This window comes from Rhinopithecus roxellana, chromosome 17 (genome assembly GCF_007565055.1).
Source record: "Rhinopithecus roxellana isolate Shanxi Qingling chromosome 17, ASM756505v1, whole genome shotgun sequence".
In the NCBI taxonomy this organism is placed as follows: Eukaryota; Metazoa; Chordata; class Mammalia; order Primates; family Cercopithecidae; genus Rhinopithecus; species Rhinopithecus roxellana.
This window is the reverse complement of record NC_044565.1, coordinates 100,023-118,893: the sequence shown is the minus strand read 5'-3', so window position 1 is coordinate 118,893 and position 18,871 is coordinate 100,023. Positions and strand designations below refer to the sequence as shown.

Genomic DNA, 18,871 nt, shown 5'->3' with positions numbered 1-18,871 from the left:
GTGTGGTCAGATGAATTTTATTTTACTTTATTTTATTTTATTTTTTTTTGAGATGGAGTTTTGTTCTTACTGCCCAGGCTGGAGTGCAGTGGCCACAACCTCTGCCTCTCAGGTTCAAGCGGTTCTGCTGCCTCCACCTCCCAAGTAGGTGGGATTACAGGCATGCACCACCATGCCTAGCTAATTTTGTTGTGTTTTTAGTGGAGACAAGGTTTCTCCATGTTGGTCAGGCTGGTCTCGAAACTCCTGACCTCAGGTGATCAGCCTGCCTTGGCCTCCCAAAGTGTTGGAATTACAGGTGTGAGCCAGCGCGCCTGGCGGTGAGATGAATTTTAAAGAGCCTTTTTGCTCGAAGTGAGACAGGTCTGATAGGAAGTTAAGAGACATTTTAAAGGAACTCTTAATTTGGCTGGAATGTGGGGAAGTCGTAAAAGATTAAATTGAAAAAGTAACTCAAAACCAGATGATAAAGGTCTTTAAATTTCAGGCTGAAGAATTTAGATTTTATTGAGTTTTGGAAAACTATTGAGGAACTAATGACATAATCAGAATGATGAATTTGGGCTGGGTGCCGTAGCTTACACCTGTAATCCCAGTGCTTTGGGAGGCTGAGGCAGGTGCATCACTTGAGGTCAAGAGTTTGAGATTAGCCTGACCAACATGGTGAAACCCCTTCTCTACTGAAAATAGGAAAAATTAGCCGGGCGTAGTGATGGGCACCTGTAATCCCAGCTACCTGGGAGGCTGAGGCAGGAAAATTGCTTGAGCCAGGGAGGTGGAGGTTGCAGTGAGCTGAGATCGTGCCACTGGACTCCAGCCTGGGTGACAAAGTGAGACTGTGTCTCAAAAAAATATAAAACAAGAATGATGATTTGGGAATACTGATCTGGAAGTATCTGTGAGGATGAATTAGAGAAGAACCTGGAGATAGGAAACTCAATTAGGAAGCAGTAGTCTAGGTGTGAGGCTAAGAAGCTAAATGAAAACACTGATAATAGGAAGAAACTGACATGTTCCAGACATTATTCCCAAAGAAGAATTAACTACACATTGGGGTTCACTGTATGTCAGGAGAGAAGTAGAAGGGGGTGTAAAAAATGATTCATAGATTTTGAGTCTGAATAATTGTTATATAAATAGGAAAGACAGATGAACTAGCTTCTGTGGAGGCATATGAGAAGTTTGGGTTTGTAGGGACTAGAAAGCATTTCTAGAAGCATCTAGAAATGTGGATTGTATGCTGTGCAAGTTGAGAGCTAGAGGGTCAGTCATACAACAGTGTTAATTGAATTCCTGGTAGAAGATGAGATTTCCTAAGGGATAGGAGTAGGTGACAGAACTTTGGTGTACTCCACATTTAGAATAAAGTTTCAGTTAAGGAGTTAAAGAAGAAATAGTCCAAGTTTTCAAAGATTACACAGTAGAGTATCCAAAAGCAAGAGTCGCTCAGCAATATTGACTTCATTCGTTCTGATAAACAGTGGTTATCAGAGAGTATGGTTCTCAACTGTATCAGACCCAACTCTCCTTTTTTATTACAAATATTTTATAATACACCCCCCCTTTTGTTTTTCTTTGAGACGGAGTCTCGATCTGTTTCCCAGGCTGGAGTGCAGTGGCATGATATTGGCTCACTGTAACCTCTGCCTCCCGAGTTCAAGGAATTCTCCTGCCTCAGCCTCCCAAGTAGCTGGGACTACAAGCACCCACCACCATGCCCAGCTAATTTTTGTATTTTTAGTAGAGATGGGGTTTCACCATATAGGTTAGGCTGGTCTCAAACTCCTGACCTCAGGTGATCCGCCTGCCTCGGCCTCCCAAAGAGCTAGGATTACAGACGTGAGCCACCGCGCCTGGCCTAATAGGCCCTTTTTAAAATCCTAAAATGAAATCTATAGGTAATATAACATGTAATTTTAAAAAGCAGTATGATGCCCTAATTGTAATATATTGGGGAGACATAAAGTAACTTATAGTTACACAGTATGTATTTTAAATGCAAATACATGGACACAAACCCATAATAGGTGACATAAGAAATAGTCATATCTTCTTTTTTGAGGTGGAGTCTTGCTCTGTCACCCAGGCTGGAGTTCGGTGGCACAATCTTGGCTCATTGCAACCTCCACCTCCCGGGTTCAAATAATTCTCCTGCCTCAGCCTCCTGAGTAGCTGGGACTACAGGTGCATGCCACCAAGCCCAGCTAATTTGCTGTATTTTTAGTAAAGACAGGATTTCACTGTGTTAGCCAGGTTGGTCTCGAACTCCTGACCTTGTGATCCGCCTGCATGCTCATGCATTACAGACATGAGCCACCGTGCCCAGCAAGAAATAGTCATATCTTTTGTACTAGTATGGAGAATCACCTTGACTAAGAGTTACAAATAAAGTTTATTTGTGTTGGTGACTCAAATAACACAAGTAAGAGGAAACTATTGAGCTAAGGTGAAATAAAAGAGGATGGAATGATTTGCTTCTCAGGCTCTTCCAAGGTAAGTGGGGAATGACTTCAGAATTTTGAGGAAGAGGGAAAAAAGATTTGAAGTAATCTTGGTAGAGAATGAGAAACAATTGATAGAAGGTGGGTAAAAGGGTTATTGAGAATTATCAAGTGTTTTGCTGAAGCTGGACAATAACAGATGGGTCAGGTTGATGGCCATGCAGTTTTCTTGTAGGGAATGAGAGACAAATAGAGGAGATGAAAGTGGTTATTACAGCAGCAGCTTTTAACATGCTAATCAAGACTAGGCTGAATTGAGAGGCCAGCAATCTTAAAAGGTGACTAGAAAATAATTGTCAGCCCAGTGAGTGGCTGATGCCTATAATCCCAGTACTTTGGGAGGCTGAGGTGGGTGGATCACTTAAGGCCAGGAATTTGAGACCAGCCTGGCCAACATAGTGAAACTCCATCTCTACTAAAAATACAAAAATTAGCCAGGTGTGGTGGCATGTGCCTATAGTCCCAGCTACTTGGGAGGCTGGAGGTGGTCAAAGTGGTAAGTTTTATGTTATGTATATTTTGCCACCATAAAGAAAAAAATTGAACACTTAAAAAATGATATAACTTGGTTCCCCAGATGTCATCATAAGACTACTTGTGTAGGCCGGGTGCGGTGGCTCACGCCTGTAATCCCAGCACTTTGGGAGGCTGAGGCGGGCGGATCACGAGGTCAGGAGATCGAGACCATCCTGGCTAATACGGTGAAACCCCGTCTCTACTAAAAAAAAATACAAAAACTTAGCCAGGCGTGGTGGTACGCGCCTGTAGTCCCAGCTGCTTGGAGGCTGAGGCAGCAGAATGGCGTGAACCCGGGAGGCAGAGCTTGCAGTGAGCCGAGATCTCGCCACTGCACTCCAGCCTGGACGACAAAGTGAGACTCTGTCTCAAAAAAAAAAAAAAAAAGACTACTTGTGGAGATATGTGGAGAATTTCGTGCTTGCAGCACCGTTTTTTGGTGGTATTGTGGACATAAGGGATTGCATTGCACCTGTCATTTCAGCCGTCAGTGGTGATATGCTGCAAAGATGATTTCTGGGATGAGTCAATTGATAGGATTGATGTATACAGGGCGTCTAAAGGGAGTGTATATTGAGCATTGTAAGACTAGAAGTAACTGTGGTCTTTCTTCAACAAATTGTTTTTGATTTCATACTCACATAGGTACTGAGGAATAAGTTTTGAAAATATTCCATTCCTTTTGCCGGGCGCGGTGGCTCAAGCCTGTAATCCCAGCACTTTGGAAGGCCGAGACAGGTGGATCACGAGGTCAGGAGATCGAGACCATCCTGGCTAACACTGTGAAACCCCGTCTCTACTAAAAAATACAAAAAACTAGCCGGGTGAGTTGGCGGGCGCCTGTAGTCCCAGCTACTAGGGAGGCTGAGGCAGGAGAATGGCGTAAACCCGGGAGGCAGAGCTTGCAGTGAGCTGAGATCCGGCCACTGCACTCCAGCCCAGGCAACAGAGCAAGACTCTGTCTCAAAAAAAAAAAAAAAAAAAAAAAAAAAAAAAATTCCATTTCTTTTGAATCACTCAGTATTACTTGGTAGTCATACCTCCTTAATTAGTGTCATTTTTGTTATCAGGTAAAATAAGTAGAGCATGGATTAACTGTTCCGTAATAACAGCTTGGGGTGGAGCCAAGCAGAGTACTTTTACTCATTTATACATGCATCAAGATGAATTATTTGTTGTTCTCTAATTAAGGGAATTTTGTTGTATTTTAAAAACCAATGTCTTTGAAATCTTCTGGAGTGGGTATGTTAGGTCTCACTTTGAAAAGGTGAAATTTAAAGTTTTGTTTTTTTTTTGATAGTCTCACTCTGTTACACAGGCTGGAGTACAGTGGTGCATTCATGACTCACTGAGGTCTCAACCTCTTAGGCATCAAACCATCCTCCCTCCTCAGCCTCCTGAATAGCTGGAATTACAGGTGCATGCCACCACACTCAGCTAAGTTTTAAATTTATTTTTTAGAGACAAGGTCTTGCTATGTTACTCAGGCTGTTCTTGAACTCTTGGGCTCAAGCTATCCTCCTGCCTTACTTCCCAAAGTGCTGGGATTACAAGCTTCAGCCACTGCACCTGGCCAAAATTATTTTTTAGCATTCTTTTTTCTTCATATTACCAAGACTGACAATTTACATACTATGAAATTCACATAATTTAAATAAAATACACAGTTCAACATATTTTGAATATATTTTTGGTAGATTTACAGAATTGTGCAACTATCGCCACAATGGGAGTTTGGAACATTTTTCTTTTTTTTTTTTTTCTTTTTCTTTCCCTCTCTCTCACTCTCTTGTGTGGTTTTTTTTTGAGACAGGGTCTTACTCCAGGCTGGAGCGCAATGCCACAATGATAGCTCACTGCAGCCTTGACTTCCTGGGCTCAAGCAATCCTCTCAACTCAGCCTCTTGAGTAGCTATAGGCATGCATCACCATACTTGGCTAATTTTAAAATTTTATGTAGAGACAAGGTCCTGCTATGTTGCCCAGGCTGGTCTCAAACTCCTGGGCTCAGTGGATCCACCCACTTCAGCCTCCTAAATGTTGGGATTATAGGTGTGAGCCACTGTGTCTAGCCTATCTTTTTTATTATTCTAGTGGGTATAAAGTAGTATGTTGCTGTAATTTTATTTTTAATTTATTGATATTCAGCATTTTTTCATGTGTCCATTAGGTAGTCATACATCTTTGTTAGTAAAATGGCTGTTCAAAATCTTTTGCCCATTTTTAAATTGGGTTATTTATCTTATAGAGTTGTAAGTTTTATGTGTACACACTGACAAACAACTGTGTAAAAAAAGGAGTTGTTTATGTGAATACAAGACCTTTATCAGATAGATGACTTGCATATATCTTCTAGTCTGTGGCTTGTCTTCATTTTCTTTTTTCTTTTTCTTTTTTTTTTTCTTTTTTTTTTGTTTGTGTCACACAGGCTGGCGTGCAGTTGCAAGATCATGGCTCACTGTCGCCTCAACCCACTTCAGCCTCCCTAATAGTTTGTCCAGAGGCCTGTGCCACCATGCCCAGCTAATTTTAAATTGTTTTGAAGAGATGGGATCTCACTGTGTTGCCCAGGTTGATCTTGTCTTACTGGGCTCAAGTGATCCTCCCACTTCAGTCTCCCAGAGTGTTGGGATTACAGGCATGAGCCACTGTGCCTAGTTTGTCTTCATTTTCTTGATGTATTTTAAAGTGTAAACATTTTTAATTTGCGTGGTCTAATTTTTGATCTTTCGTGCTTTTGATTGCGTATCTAGAACTTTTTATGGTCAGTCATGAAGATTTTCTCCTGGTTTTTCTAGAAGTTACACTGTTTTAGATAGAAAGGTTATATTAGAACACTGTAAAAAAAAAAAAAAAAAGACAACTCAAAGCTATATGATTGCCTTTAAAGCTTATCACTTAGTTGGCCGGGCGTGGGGGCTCATGCCTGTAATCCCAGCACTTTGGGAGGCCGAGGCAGGCGGATCACAAGGTCAGAAGACCATGCTGGCTAACACGGTGAAACCCCGTCTCTACTAAAAATACAAAGAAACAACAAAAAAACTTATCACTTATTTTTTTTTTTTTTTTTTTGAGATGGGATTTTGCTCTCATTGCCCAGGCTGGAGTGCAATGGCACAGTCTTGGCTCACTGCAACTTCTGCCTCCCAGGTTCAAGCGATTCTCCTGCCTCAGTCTCCTGAGTAGATGGGATTACAGGTGCCCGCCACCATGCCCAGCTAATTTTTGTATTTTTAGTAGAGACGGGGTTTTACCATGTTGGCCACGCTGGTCTCAAACTCCTGACTTCAAATGATCCGCCCACCTCGGCCTCCCAAAGTGCTGGGAGCCACCGTGCCCAGGTGTGAGCCACCATGCCCAGCCTCACTTAGTTTGTTTTAGGAACTTTTAATAAAATAATTTATGGGACGGGGCACAGTGGCTCATGCCTGTAATCCTGGCACTTTGGAAGGCTGGGACGGGTGGATCACCTGAGGTCAGGAGTTCAAGACCAGCCCGGCCAACATGGTGAAACCCCCGTCTCTACTAAAATACAAAAAATTAGCCGAGCATGGTGGCGGACGCCTATAATCCCAGCTACTTGGGAGCCTGAGGCAGGAGAATCACTTGAACCTATGAGGCAGAGGTTGCCGTGAGCTGAGATCACCCCACTGCAAGAGCGTAGCTCTGTCTGAAAGAAATAGTAATCTATGGCTTATTGAGTATTTACGTCATTTGGTGGGCTTATTAGTCTAAATTAAGTCATTATTTAATCCTGCCGTAACCGTTTAAGTATTTAGAGATAACCAGGTATAAGGCAGAAGTTACTGTTTGAAAGTGGTGGGAGAAGCCTGGGCGCGGTGGCTCACGCCTGTAATCCCAGCACTTTGGGAGGCTGAGGCGGGTGGATTGCTTGAGGTCAGGAGTTCAAGACCAGCCTGACCAACATGGTGAAACCCCATCTCCACTAAAAATGCAAAAATTAGCTGGGCATGGTGATGGGCGCCTGTAGTCCCAGCTACTCGGGAGGCTGAGGCAGGAGAATTGCTTGAACTCCAGCCTGGGTGACAGAGTGAGACTCCGTCTCAAAAAACAAAAACAAGCAAGAAAGTAGTGGGAGAAAAGTTGTTATACTGATTGTGTGATTATGTCTCTAGTGAAGATGTTCTGACCCTAACGTTGTCTTTAACAATGTAAGGTAGCAAAGACAATGCTTAGGCTATACCCGTGTTTCTCACCCTCACTTTTATTCTTTTTGCTCCAATTTTCTAAATCATTTATAAATTTTACTCATTATGGCATTTTTACAAAGGATAGTAAAATACTCTGCCAATACATACATCTCTTCTCTTATAAATAAGATACCTTCATATATGTACGAATATGAATTCAAAATGAAGAGGGGGTACCTATTTTGAAAGTAATGCTGAGAACAAGTGCTCCTCTAGTACTTTCCTTTCTGAGGTGCACAACAGTGAGCTTGGGGTGTAGATTTGGATAGTTGTTTATTCATAGTTTTGGGCAATTTTTTATTGAAAGGGATAAAGGAAGTGGGTATACATTTTAAGATACTATTTTGAAAAAGTATAATATGAATTTTCATTGTGAAATGTGACCGTGTTGCTTTATTTTTATATTCATATCCTTTTAACTTCTGCCTTTGCTTTAGGAGGCAGTGTCTAACAAGAGCTTTATCATGATCTTTCTGCAGACTCCTATCTTCTCAGTGTCTTGTGTTCTAGAAGGTCTGATTTCTCTTCATATTGGGAGCAAGCAGGCAAGAGAAGGGGAGAATGGATAGTAATTTCATCTTTCACTTCTTATCTCTGTTCTGCAGCCGTGCAGTCGGAGGTCCTTGTGCATGAAGACAGGTTTGTTCTATGGCCTCGGAGTTGGGTGCCAGGGATGATGGCGGCTGCACCGAGCTGGCAAAGCCCCTCTATCTTCAGTACTTGGAGAGGGCCCTCCGGTTGGACCATTTCCTGCGACAAACGTCAGCCATCTTCAATAGAAATATTTCTAGGTATGTTATTTTATCTTTGCAATATATTTTACCAAATTCCTGATTTCCATCATCCTTATAGATGTTATAGGATTAAAGTAGCTTATGATTTTTATATTTGATATTTTCTTTTGCCTCTTTCAAATAAAAGCAGTCAATTTATTTCAGAGGATCAGTTTCTTCTGTAAAGTGTCCAGTTCTACTAACTTTAAATTATCGTGTTTTATTGAGTCAGCTGTAATTGTGGATTCATTCTTCAATTTATAGTGATGACAGTGAAGATGGACTGGATGACAGTAATCCCTTATTGCCCCAGTCTGGGGATCCCTTAATACAAGTTAAGGAAGAACCTCCAAATACATTGCTTGGAGAAACTTCTGGAGCAGGCAGTTCTGGAATGTTGAACACATATTCCCTGAATGGAGTTCTACAGTCAGGTCAGTGTGGTGTGACATCCCCCTTTGGACTATCAGTTATCTTGGGGCAGTCATCCTTTAATTTTTTTATTCTTTGTGCTTCTTTATACAGAATCAAAATGTGATAAGGGGAATTTATATAATTTCTCTAAGCTGAAGAAAAGCAGAAAGTGGCTAAAGGTAAGAGATAAAGCAGAATGTTTACAATGCATATAGTCTATTAAAGTTACTAATAGATGGGAAAGTTATCAACTCATTTTGGCAGATTGACAGTTTTTCAAATAGGAGTCCTTTATACTGGATGTGTTTTTTTGAAGAGATTATTGAGAAAATCTGGAGGATTCAATGAAGTCATTTAGCAAACATGAATTGAGTACAGGTTGAGTATTGCTAATCTGAAATGTTTGAGACCAGACGTGTTTCAGATTTTGTTTGTTTCTTTGTTTTTGAGTTGGCGTTTCACTCTTGTTGCCCAAGCTGGAGTGCAATGGCGTGATCTCAGCTCACTGCAACCTCCGCCTCCCAGGTTGAAGCAATTCTTCTGCCTCACCCTCCTGAGTAGCTGGGATTACAGGCACGCACCACCATGCCCAGCTAATTTTTTTGTATTTTTAGTAGAAACAGGGTTTCACCATGTTAGCTAGGTTGGTCTTGAACTCCTGACCTCAGGTGATCCGCCCGCCTCGGCCTCCCATAGTGCTGGGATTATAGGCGTGAGCCACCACACCCAGCCTTAGTTTTTTTTGTTTTTTGTTTTTTTAATATTTGCAATACGAAATGAAATATCTTGGAGATGGGACCCAAGTTAATAAACACGAAATTCATTTATGTTTTATATACACATTATACACATTGCCTGATGGTATATTTTTGCCTTGGGGATGCTGAATATACCTGTGTTTTGACTGTGACCTGTCACATGAGGTCAGATGTGGAATTTTCCACTTGTAGCTTCTTATTGGTGCTCAAAACCTTTGAGATTTTGGGGTTTTGGAATAGGGATGCTCAACCTGTTACAATGTACTGAGGGGAAAGAGGAAGTACAAAAATTTATCAGATGAAGTCCTTGCATTCATTGGGTCACATAATCAGGAATATTAATTCTATAACTTTCGTAAGTTCCTGAGTAGTTTATTCATTGAACAGATGTTGATTTAGTGCATCCATGTGCATGTGCCAGGTACTATTATGGTTGGGCGAGTTTCCTGCCCAGTGGTGCTTACATTCTAAAGGAGGCAAGCAGTTAGTAAGCCTGTAAACAAGTAAATAAACATGGCTTCTTTAAAGAGGTAACGTTTCAACTGATTCTGAACGATCACAGAGAACCATCTTATATCTAGGGTAACAGCATTTCAGTCAGAAGGAACAACCGCAAAAGTACTGAGAAAAGAATCAGCTAAGTATGCTTGGCGGAAGAAGAAGTCTAGGATGGCTAGAGCACAGTGAATGAGGAGGATGGTGGAAAATGAAGTTACAAGGTTATGATCACATAGGCCTTGTACACTATGTTAAGGAATTTGTGTTTTACTGTCGTTGTAGTCTTAAGCCATTGGAGTGTTTACAAGCAGAGAGGTTGTTAATCTTATTTACACTCTTACAAGATTACTGTCAGTGGCCAAACTGAATTAAGGATAGTATTTCTTTTATTGAAACTAATTATTTCTCTTTTCTACTTTTCCTATGAAGTACTCAAAAGCAATTAAAAGCCTTCATTATTATCACTAGGTCCTTCAAAAGGCTTATATGTAAAAGATCCGATTTGGTCAATATCAGTGACGCTTTAGGCTGTTGGCAATGCAGAAATTGTTACGCTTAGCTGTCATATTTTGAAAAATTGAGTTATAATTCATTGCCATAAAATTCACCTTTTCATTTTATTTTATTTTTATTTATTTATTTTTGAGACAGGGTCTCACTTTTTCACCCTGGAGGGAGTGCAGTGGCACAATCTCAGCTTAGTGCAGCTTCGACCTCCTGGGCTCTAGTGATCCTGCAGTCTCACACCTGTGAAGTAGGACTACAGGCCCGCACCACCACGTTCAGCTAATTTTTGAGGGTTTCGCCATGTTGCCCAGGCTGGTCTCGAACTCCTGAACTCAAGCAATCTGCCTGCCTCAGCCTCTCAAAGTGCTGGGATTACAGGTGTGAGCCACCGTGCCTGGCCAAATTCACCCTTTTAAAGGTTAAAATTTAGTAGTTTTTCGTGTATTTACAAAGTTGTATACCCATGATTACAATGTAATCTTAGGAAATTTTTAACATTCTAAGATGAACCTTGTACCCGTTAGCAGTCACTCTCCATTTTCTTTTTTCTTTTTTTTTTTTTTGTTTTTGAGATGGAGTCTTTCTCTGTCGCCCAGGCTGTAGTGCAGTGGTGCGATCTCAGCTCACTGCAGCCTCTGCCTCCTGGGTTCAAGCGATTCTCCTGCCTCTACCTCCCAAGTAGCTGGAACTAGAGGTGCTCGCCACCACGCCCAGCTAATTTTTGTATTTTTAGGAGAGACAGGGTTTCACCATGTTGGCCAGACTGTTCTCAAACTCCTGACCTTGTGATCCCCCTGCCTCGGCCTCCCAAAGTGCTGGGATTACAGATGTGAGCCACTGCACCCGGCCAGCAGTCACTCTCCATTTTCTATTTCCTCTGTCCCTTGGCAGCCGCTAATCTGCTTTTTGTCTGTATTGATGTGCCTCTTCTGGAATTTTTGGTTTTGTTTTTATTTTCTTTTTAAGAGACAGGCTGTTGCTCTGTTTCGTAGGTTGGAGTGCAGTGGTGCAGCCATAGCTCACTGCACCCTTAAACTTCTGGGGTCAAGCAGTCCTCCCTCCTCTGTCTCCCAAGTAGCTGGGACTATAGGCACACGCCTTTTTCTGTAGAGAAGAGATCTTATTAGGTTGCCCAAGTTGGTCTCGAACGCTTGGCCTCAAGCATCCTCCTGCCTGGGCCTGCCAAAGTGTTGAGATTACAGGTGTGAGCCACCACTCCCAGCCTAGACATTTCGTATAAATTGAATCCTATGATAACATGTGACCTTTTATGACTGGCTTCTTTAATTTAGCATAATATTTTCAAGATTCTTCATATTGTAGCACCTGCTAATGCGTTACTCCTTTTCATGGCTGAATTACATCTCGTCTGGATATTCCACATTTTATATATCCATCTATCAATAAATGGGTATTTGGGATATTTCTCCTTTTGGGCCATTACAGCTTGCTTTCTGTATTTCTTTATACGCTATAGGTAGTTGTTTTTTTTGCCTTTGTGTTTGGCATGTATCTATAGTTCGTATGTATAGGATAGTTATGTATTGTTTCTACTTTTGTAAGTATTCAGAGGAATTTTTAGCCTTGTTGCTGATAGCATGTCCCATGTTTTATTGCATTTTAATTTGTATTCCCTAAGTTTAATTAGTATCCTTAATGTTTTTCAGTTGAATTTATAAAGCATAACATAAGGGGAACTGGAGTGACTGTCCTCCTGCTGTTTTTGTCATTGTTTTGTATCTGGGAAAAAATGCTTGGATTATAAATGGAATTGCTTCACAGCAAAAGATACATTTCTATTTTCACCCTTTTCAGAGCATTTTGCTAAGTGATGAATCCAGCGAGGCTGATTCTCAGAGTGAAGACGATGATGAAGAAGAACTCAATCTCAGCAGAGAAGAACTTCACAACATGCTTCGGCTACACAAATATAAGAAACTTCACCAAAATAAGTATAGTAAAGACAAGGAGGTAAGTAAGAGTTTCAGGAGAAACAGTTCAGACTGAGTATTCACCCTCTGCTTTATAGTCATTAAAGATACATCATTTTGGCTGGGCGTGGTGGCTCACACCTGTAATCCCAGTACTTTGGGAGGCTGAGGCAGGCGGATCACAAGGTCGAGAGATTGAAACCATCCCGACCAACGTGGTGAAACCCCCTCTCTACAGAAAATACAAAAATTAGCTGGGTGTGGTGGCGTGCGCCTATAGTCCCAGCTACTCAGGAGACTGAGGCTGGAGAATCGCTTGAACCCAGAGGCAGAGGTTGCAGTGAGCCGAGATCACACCACTGCATTCCAGCCTGGTGACAGAGCGAGACTCCATCTCAAGATACATCATTTTATGGAGCTGGAAATCATTATCCTCAGCAGTAAGTGTAAGTGGGAGCTGAACAGTGAGAACATGTGGACACAGGGAGGGGAACAAGACACACTGGGGCCTGGGCAGGTGGGTGCAGGAGGAGGGAGAGCATCAGGAAAAATAGCTAATGCATACTGGGCTCAATACTTAGGTGATGGGTTGATAGGTGCAGCAGACCACATGGCACATGTTTACCCGTGTAACAAACATACACATCTTGCACATGTACCCTGGAACTTAAAGAAAATTCCTGACTGGGTGTGGTGGCTCATGCCTGTAATCCCAGCCCTTTGGGAGGCTGAAGTGGACCGATCACTTGAGGTCAGGAGTTCGAGACCAACCCAGCCAACTTGGTGAAACTCCATCTCTACTAAAAATACAAAAACTTGGCTGGGCGCGGCGAATCAATGCCTGTGATCCCAGCACTTTGGGAGGCCCAGGCAGGTGAATCACCTGAGGTCTGGAGTTCGAGACCAGCCTGACCAACATGGAGAAACCCTGTCTCTAGTATAAATACAAAATTAGCTGGGCATGGTGGCACATGTCTGTAATCCCAGCTACTCAGGAGGCTGAGGCAGGAGAATCGCTTGAACCCAGGAAGTGGAGGTGGCAGTGAGCCGAGATCATGCCACTGCACTCCTGCCTGGGTAACAGAGCGAGACTTCATCTCAAAAAAAAAAAATAATTTTTTTTTCTAAAATTCTCTGATATCAATGAAATCAAACTACTAATACTTCAAATGTACTAGACTAAAAGATATGTTCTTCAAAGAAAAAGATACATCATTTTAACTTTAGGTAGTGATAGAGCAGCTTTATTGAGATGTAACTCATATAACAAAACTTTAGCCTTATATAGTGTGCAATTCAGTGTTTTGTTAATATATTCATAGAGTTGTGTTACTATCATTACTGCCTAATTCCAGAACATTTACATCACCTTATAAAGAAACTGCGTGCCTCTTAGCTATTGCCCCTCATTTTATCTATCCCTCAGCCCAGACAACCACCAATCCACTCTATTCTCTTTTTTTTTTTTGAGACAGTCTCGCTCTGTTGCACAGGCTGGAGTGCAGTGGCACGATCTTGGCTCACTGCAACTTCTGCCTCCCAGGGTCAAGTGAGTCTCCTGCTGAGCCTACTGAGTAGCTGGGATTACAGGCGTGCGCCACCACGCCTGGCTTATTTTTTCATTTTTAGTAAAGACAGGTTTTCACCATGTTGGCCAGGTTGGCCTCGAACTCTTGACCTCAGGTGATCCTCCTGCCTTGGCCTCCCAAAGTGCTGGGATTATAGGCATGAGCCACCATCCCCAGCCCAATCCACTCTGTTTCTATAAATGTGCCCATTCTAGACATTTTATACAAATGGAATCATGCAACATGTGGCTGTGTCCAGCTTCTCTTACTTAGTGTCGTATTTTCAAGATTGATTAATGTTGTAGCATGTATCAACATTTCATTTCTTTTTATTGCAAATATTGTGTTTATACCTTACTTTATATATGCATTGTCCAGTTCATGAATTATGATTAACATATTTCTACTTTTTGGCTATTTTGAATAATGCTGCTATGAAGATTTGTGTACAGGTTTTGTGTGGATGTGTTTTCATTTCTCTTCATTATGTACTTAACAGAGAAATTGCTGGGTCATATGGAAACTCCTTGCTTAGCCTTTTGAGGAATTTGTCTAGTGTTGCTTATTCATGCAGTTGCTCTTTGGGAGTAGTGTTTCTCTCTTGGAAAGCTCTTCATACACTAACATTAAAATGATGATAGTTTTGAGTGACAGCTATTTGAACGTTGTTACCAAAGCCTTCTAACTCTTTCTTTCTTTTCTTTCTTTTCTTCTTTCTCCCTCTTTCTTTCTTTCTTTCTTTCTTTTTTTCTTTCTTTCTTTCCTTCTTTCTTTCTTTCTTTCTTTCTTTCTTTCTTTCTTTCTTTCTTTCTTTCTTTCTTTCTCTCTCTCTCTCTCTCTCTCTCTCTCTCTCTCTCTCTCTCTTTCTTTCTTTCTTTCTTTTCTTCTTTCTTTCTCTCTCTCTCTTTCTGTCTTCTTTCTGTCCCTCCCTTCCTCCCTCCCTCCCTCCCTTCCTTCTCCTTCTCCTTCTCCTTCTCTTTCTTTTTCTCTTTCTCCTTCTCTTTCTTTTTCTTTCTTTCATTTTGCTGTTGTTGCCCAGGCTTGAGCACAATGGCGTGATACTTGCTCACTGCCACCTCCACCTTCTGGGTTCAAGTGATACTCCTGCTTCAGTCTCCTGAGTAGCTGGGGTTACAGGCATGCGCCACCATGCCCAGCTAATTTTGTATTTTTAGTAGAGACAGGGTTTTTCAGTGTTTGTCAGGCTGGTCTCAAACTCAGGTAATCCACCTGCCTCGGCCTCCCAAAGTGCTGGGATTACAGGGGTGAGGCACCCCGCCTGGCCGGGTTCTGACTATTTCTACAAGTGTGGAACATTGTACATAGTGAGCAATAGTATATTTGAAGACCTAAGAATTTTCTAGCAATTATTTAAGGTCCAAAGTTAGTTCAGAGAGATTGGAATAATATTCTGAACCTTTTAAACCTGTAGAAGTGGTAAACAGAATATCTGACCAATTTGATGTAAAAAGTTCCTTCCTTCTTAAACTCCAGCACTAAGGGACTTGGCGCTCCAAGTATTTGCTTGTTTTTTATGTTTATTTTTTATTTATTTTTATTTTTTGAGGTGGAGGCTCTGTCACCCAGACTGAAATGCAGTAGCGTGATCTTGACTCACTGCAACCTCTGCCTCCTGGGTTCAGGCAATTCTCCTGTCTTAGTCTCCCAAGTAGCTGGGACTACAGAAGCGCGCCACCACGCCTGGCTAATTTTTTTTTTTTTTTTTTTTTGGAGACGGAGTCTCGCTCTGTCGCCCAGGCTGGAGTGCAGTGGCTGGATCTCAGCTCACTGAAAGCTCCGCCTCCTGGGTTCACGCCATTCTCCTGCCTCAGCCTCCCGAGTAGCTGGGACTACAGGCGCCGCCACCTCGCCTGGCTAGTTTTTTGTATTTTTTTAGTAGAGACAGGGTTTCACTGTGTTAGCCAGGATGGTCTCGATCTCCTGACCTCGTGATCCGCCCGCCTCGGCCTCCCAAAGTGCTGGGATTACAGGCTTGAGCCACCGCGCCCGGCCGGCTAATTTTTTTTGTTTTTAGTAGAGATGTGGTTTCATCTTGTTGGCCAAACTGGTCTCGACTTCCTGACCTCAAATAATCTGCCCACCTTGGCCTTCCAAAGTGCTGGTGGTATTACAGGCATGAACCATGGCGCCCAGCTGAGCCACCATGCCTGGCCTGCTTGTTTTTTAAATTCAAGTAAAACATACATATAGGAAAGTTCTCAGACTTTAAGTACACAGCTCAGTGCATGCTAATTTAATTTTGATTTTTTTTTTTTTTTGAGAAGGAGTCTCGCTCTGTCACCCAGGCTGGAGTGCAGTGGCCAGATCTCAGCTCACTGCAAACTTCGCCTCCCGGGTTTACGCCATTCTCCTGCCTCAGCCTCCCGAGTAGCTGGGACTACAGGCGCCCGCCACCTCGCCCGGCTAGTTTTTTGTATTTTTTTGGTAGAGACGGGGTTTCACTGTGTTAGCCAGGATGGTCTCGATCTCTTGACCTCGTGATCCGCCCGTCTCGGCCTCCCAAAGTGCTGGGATTACAGGCTTGAGCTACCGCGCCTGGCCAATTTTGATTTTTAACAGAGGACATTGTATTAGTTCCCCATGTTAATCTTTCAGTCTTATTTCAGTCCTCGGACAATTTATTTGGCTATAATCCAGGAAAGAGATTTAACAGTGGGCTACCTAATTTTAATTTATATTTATGCATTAGTAACATGTGAGACAAAATTAATATGAGATTTGGGGATTAAGTGAAATATTTAAAAGTGTTTACTTATCACTTCCTGGATGGAAAGAATTACATTATTCATATGTTAGAATTTTGGCAATGTAGGCACTATCTAAATGATAACAGACTCTCTCAGTGGGAGATGAAGAAAGACTTGAAAGATTCAAGAATTGGGATGACTGGTGACTAGTTGAAGCGGACATATGACTAATAGAAAAGCAAGCATGAAGGGCCAGTGGCAGTGGCTCACACTTGTAATCCCAGCACTTTGGGAGGCTGAGGTGGACTGACACCGAGATGGGCTTACCACGAGGTCAGGAGATCAAGATCATCCTGGCCAACGTGGTGAAACCCCATCTCTACTAAAAATACAAAAATCAGCTGGGTATGGTGGTGTGTGCTTGTAATCCTAGCTACTTGGGAGGCTGGGGCATGAGAATCGCTTGAACCAAGGTGTGGAGGTTGCAGTGAGCCGAGATCACACCACTGCACTCCATCCTGGCAACAGAGCAAGACTCTGTCTCAAAAAAAAAAAAAAAAAAAAAAAAAAGAAGGAAAGCAAGCATTAGGAACCTTAGTAAATCTGAGGACCTACTGGTAATAGAAATATGGTTTATTTCTTGGTGGTGAATTTCCAAGGGGAGACATTTCTGCAAGGAATTAATTTCATGTCTCAGTATATGTCAGGTTTAAGTAAGTATTCTGGTAGAAATTCAGAAGCATGAAGAGTTTTGCTTTCTTAAATTATTTTCAGTGACCTGTTACATGTATAGGAGTTGAACTCATTTGTTTGAAGTTAAGGAAGGGATTGTCTTTGATATACTAAATGTTACTGATCTCTTTGTGGGAAGAATACTGTATTTAGAAGCTATGATTTCCTTTGGCTTAGTTTTCTGTAGTAAAGATAATTTGAATGCTGTACTATAGAAAACAGGCCCATCATGGTCTTTGCCTGCTTCAGTTGCAGCAATATCAGTACTACAGTGCAGGCCTGCTCTCCACATACGACCCTTTCTATGAGCAGCAACGGCACCTACTTGGACCCAAGAAAAAGAAATTTAAGGAGGAAAAGAAACTTAAAGGTGAGCATGTTGAACTGCCTTCCACATACATTCATTCTTAGTTTCAGAATTGCATGTGGCCTACTGGTGCATTTGGACTTTATATATAGTCCATATGGTAGAAATTTGCTTTATTTGAAAAACTGTCTTTCTAATTAGTAGCAAGTACAATTTTCCCCTTGGTATCCATGGGTGATTGGATTCTGGACCCCCGGCAGATACCAAAATCCAGAGATGCTCAAGTTCTTTATATAAAATGGTACAATATTTGCATATGAGCTGTGCACATCCTCTCATGTACTTTAAGTCATCTCTGGATTACTTATAATACCTACTGCAATGTAAATGCTATATAAATACTTGTAATCCTATATTGTTTAGGGAATAACAATCAAAAAAAGTTTGTACATATTCAGTACAGCTGCTACAACCATTCTCTTTTTTTTTTTTTTTTTTCCTGAATATTTTTGATCCTCAGTTGGTTGAATCCATGATGTAGAACCCACAGATAGGAAGGGTAGACTATATTATTAACCTTAATTCATATTTGGCTTGTAGTCTTTAGTTCTACAATTGGAAAGACGGATTCCTAGCTAAAGGTTTAGGCAAAATTAGTTTATTCCATTTTTCTTATACACACTCTGCAAATATTGCAAATGTTCTGGGATAGGAAGTTGGTTATGCACAGAGAAGTAAGAAAAGTAACCCGAAGTGTTTGGAGTAAGTTATCATTGTTGCTGTCCGAGGTGATTTAAAATAGATCACCTCCTGATGATCTTCTGTAGTGTTTGTTTGCATGTTTGACAGGAAGTGTCCTTTCCTCTCTTATTGAGCTCTCAGCAGCTGGATATCAGGAAGGAAACTGAAAGAGAAAGTTTTAAACCATCTTTGTAAGGCAAATTTTATTCCTCTGAAAGTATTCTTTTTTTTTTTGAGATGGAGTCTTGCTCTGTCACCCAGGCTGGAGTGCAGTGGCACTATTTCAGCTCACTGCAACCTCCACTTCCTGAGTTCAAGCAGTTATCATGCCTCAGCCTCCCGAGTAGCTGGGATTACAGGTACACGCCACTATACCTGGCTAATTTTTGTATTTTTAGTAGAGATGGAGTGTCACCATGTTGGCCAGGCTGGTCTCAAACTCCTAAACTCAGGTGATCCGCCTGTCTTGGCCTCTCAAAAGTGCTGGGATTACCGGTGTGAGCCACCGCACCTGGCTTGACGGTATGAATTCTACTCAAAAAGGCTCCTTTTAGCCTTCTCTTCTTTTTCCATCATCTTTATTAGTGTTTTCTCACCCTCCACACCCTTTCTCCAATCTGAATTAAGGTTTTGTTTCATGTATTTTTGTCTTGTAAGTCTTAGTGACAGATCAGTGTGTTTTTTTTTTTCTCTTTTATTTTTCTTT

General features: G+C 41.7%; 1 protein-coding gene across 2 annotated transcripts in view; it reads left to right on the top strand.

Annotated features, from left to right (window-relative positions):
* Positions 1 to 18,871, top strand: part of INO80 (INO80 complex ATPase subunit) — a 112,125-nt gene that overhangs the window by 12,118 nt on the left and 81,136 nt on the right. For both annotated transcript variants that reach the window (XM_030921731.1, XM_030921732.1), the window contains exons 2-6: positions 7,834 to 8,019; positions 8,266 to 8,435; positions 8,527 to 8,594; positions 11,994 to 12,149; positions 17,367 to 17,487. In XM_030921731.1, the coding sequence (XP_030777591.1) occupies positions 7,877 to 8,019; positions 8,266 to 8,435; positions 8,527 to 8,594; positions 11,994 to 12,149; positions 17,367 to 17,487 (658 nt within the window). In that variant the 5' untranslated portion in view covers positions 7,834 to 7,876. The remainder of the gene's footprint in view (positions 1 to 7,833; positions 8,020 to 8,265; positions 8,436 to 8,526; positions 8,595 to 11,993; positions 12,150 to 17,366; positions 17,488 to 18,871) is intronic.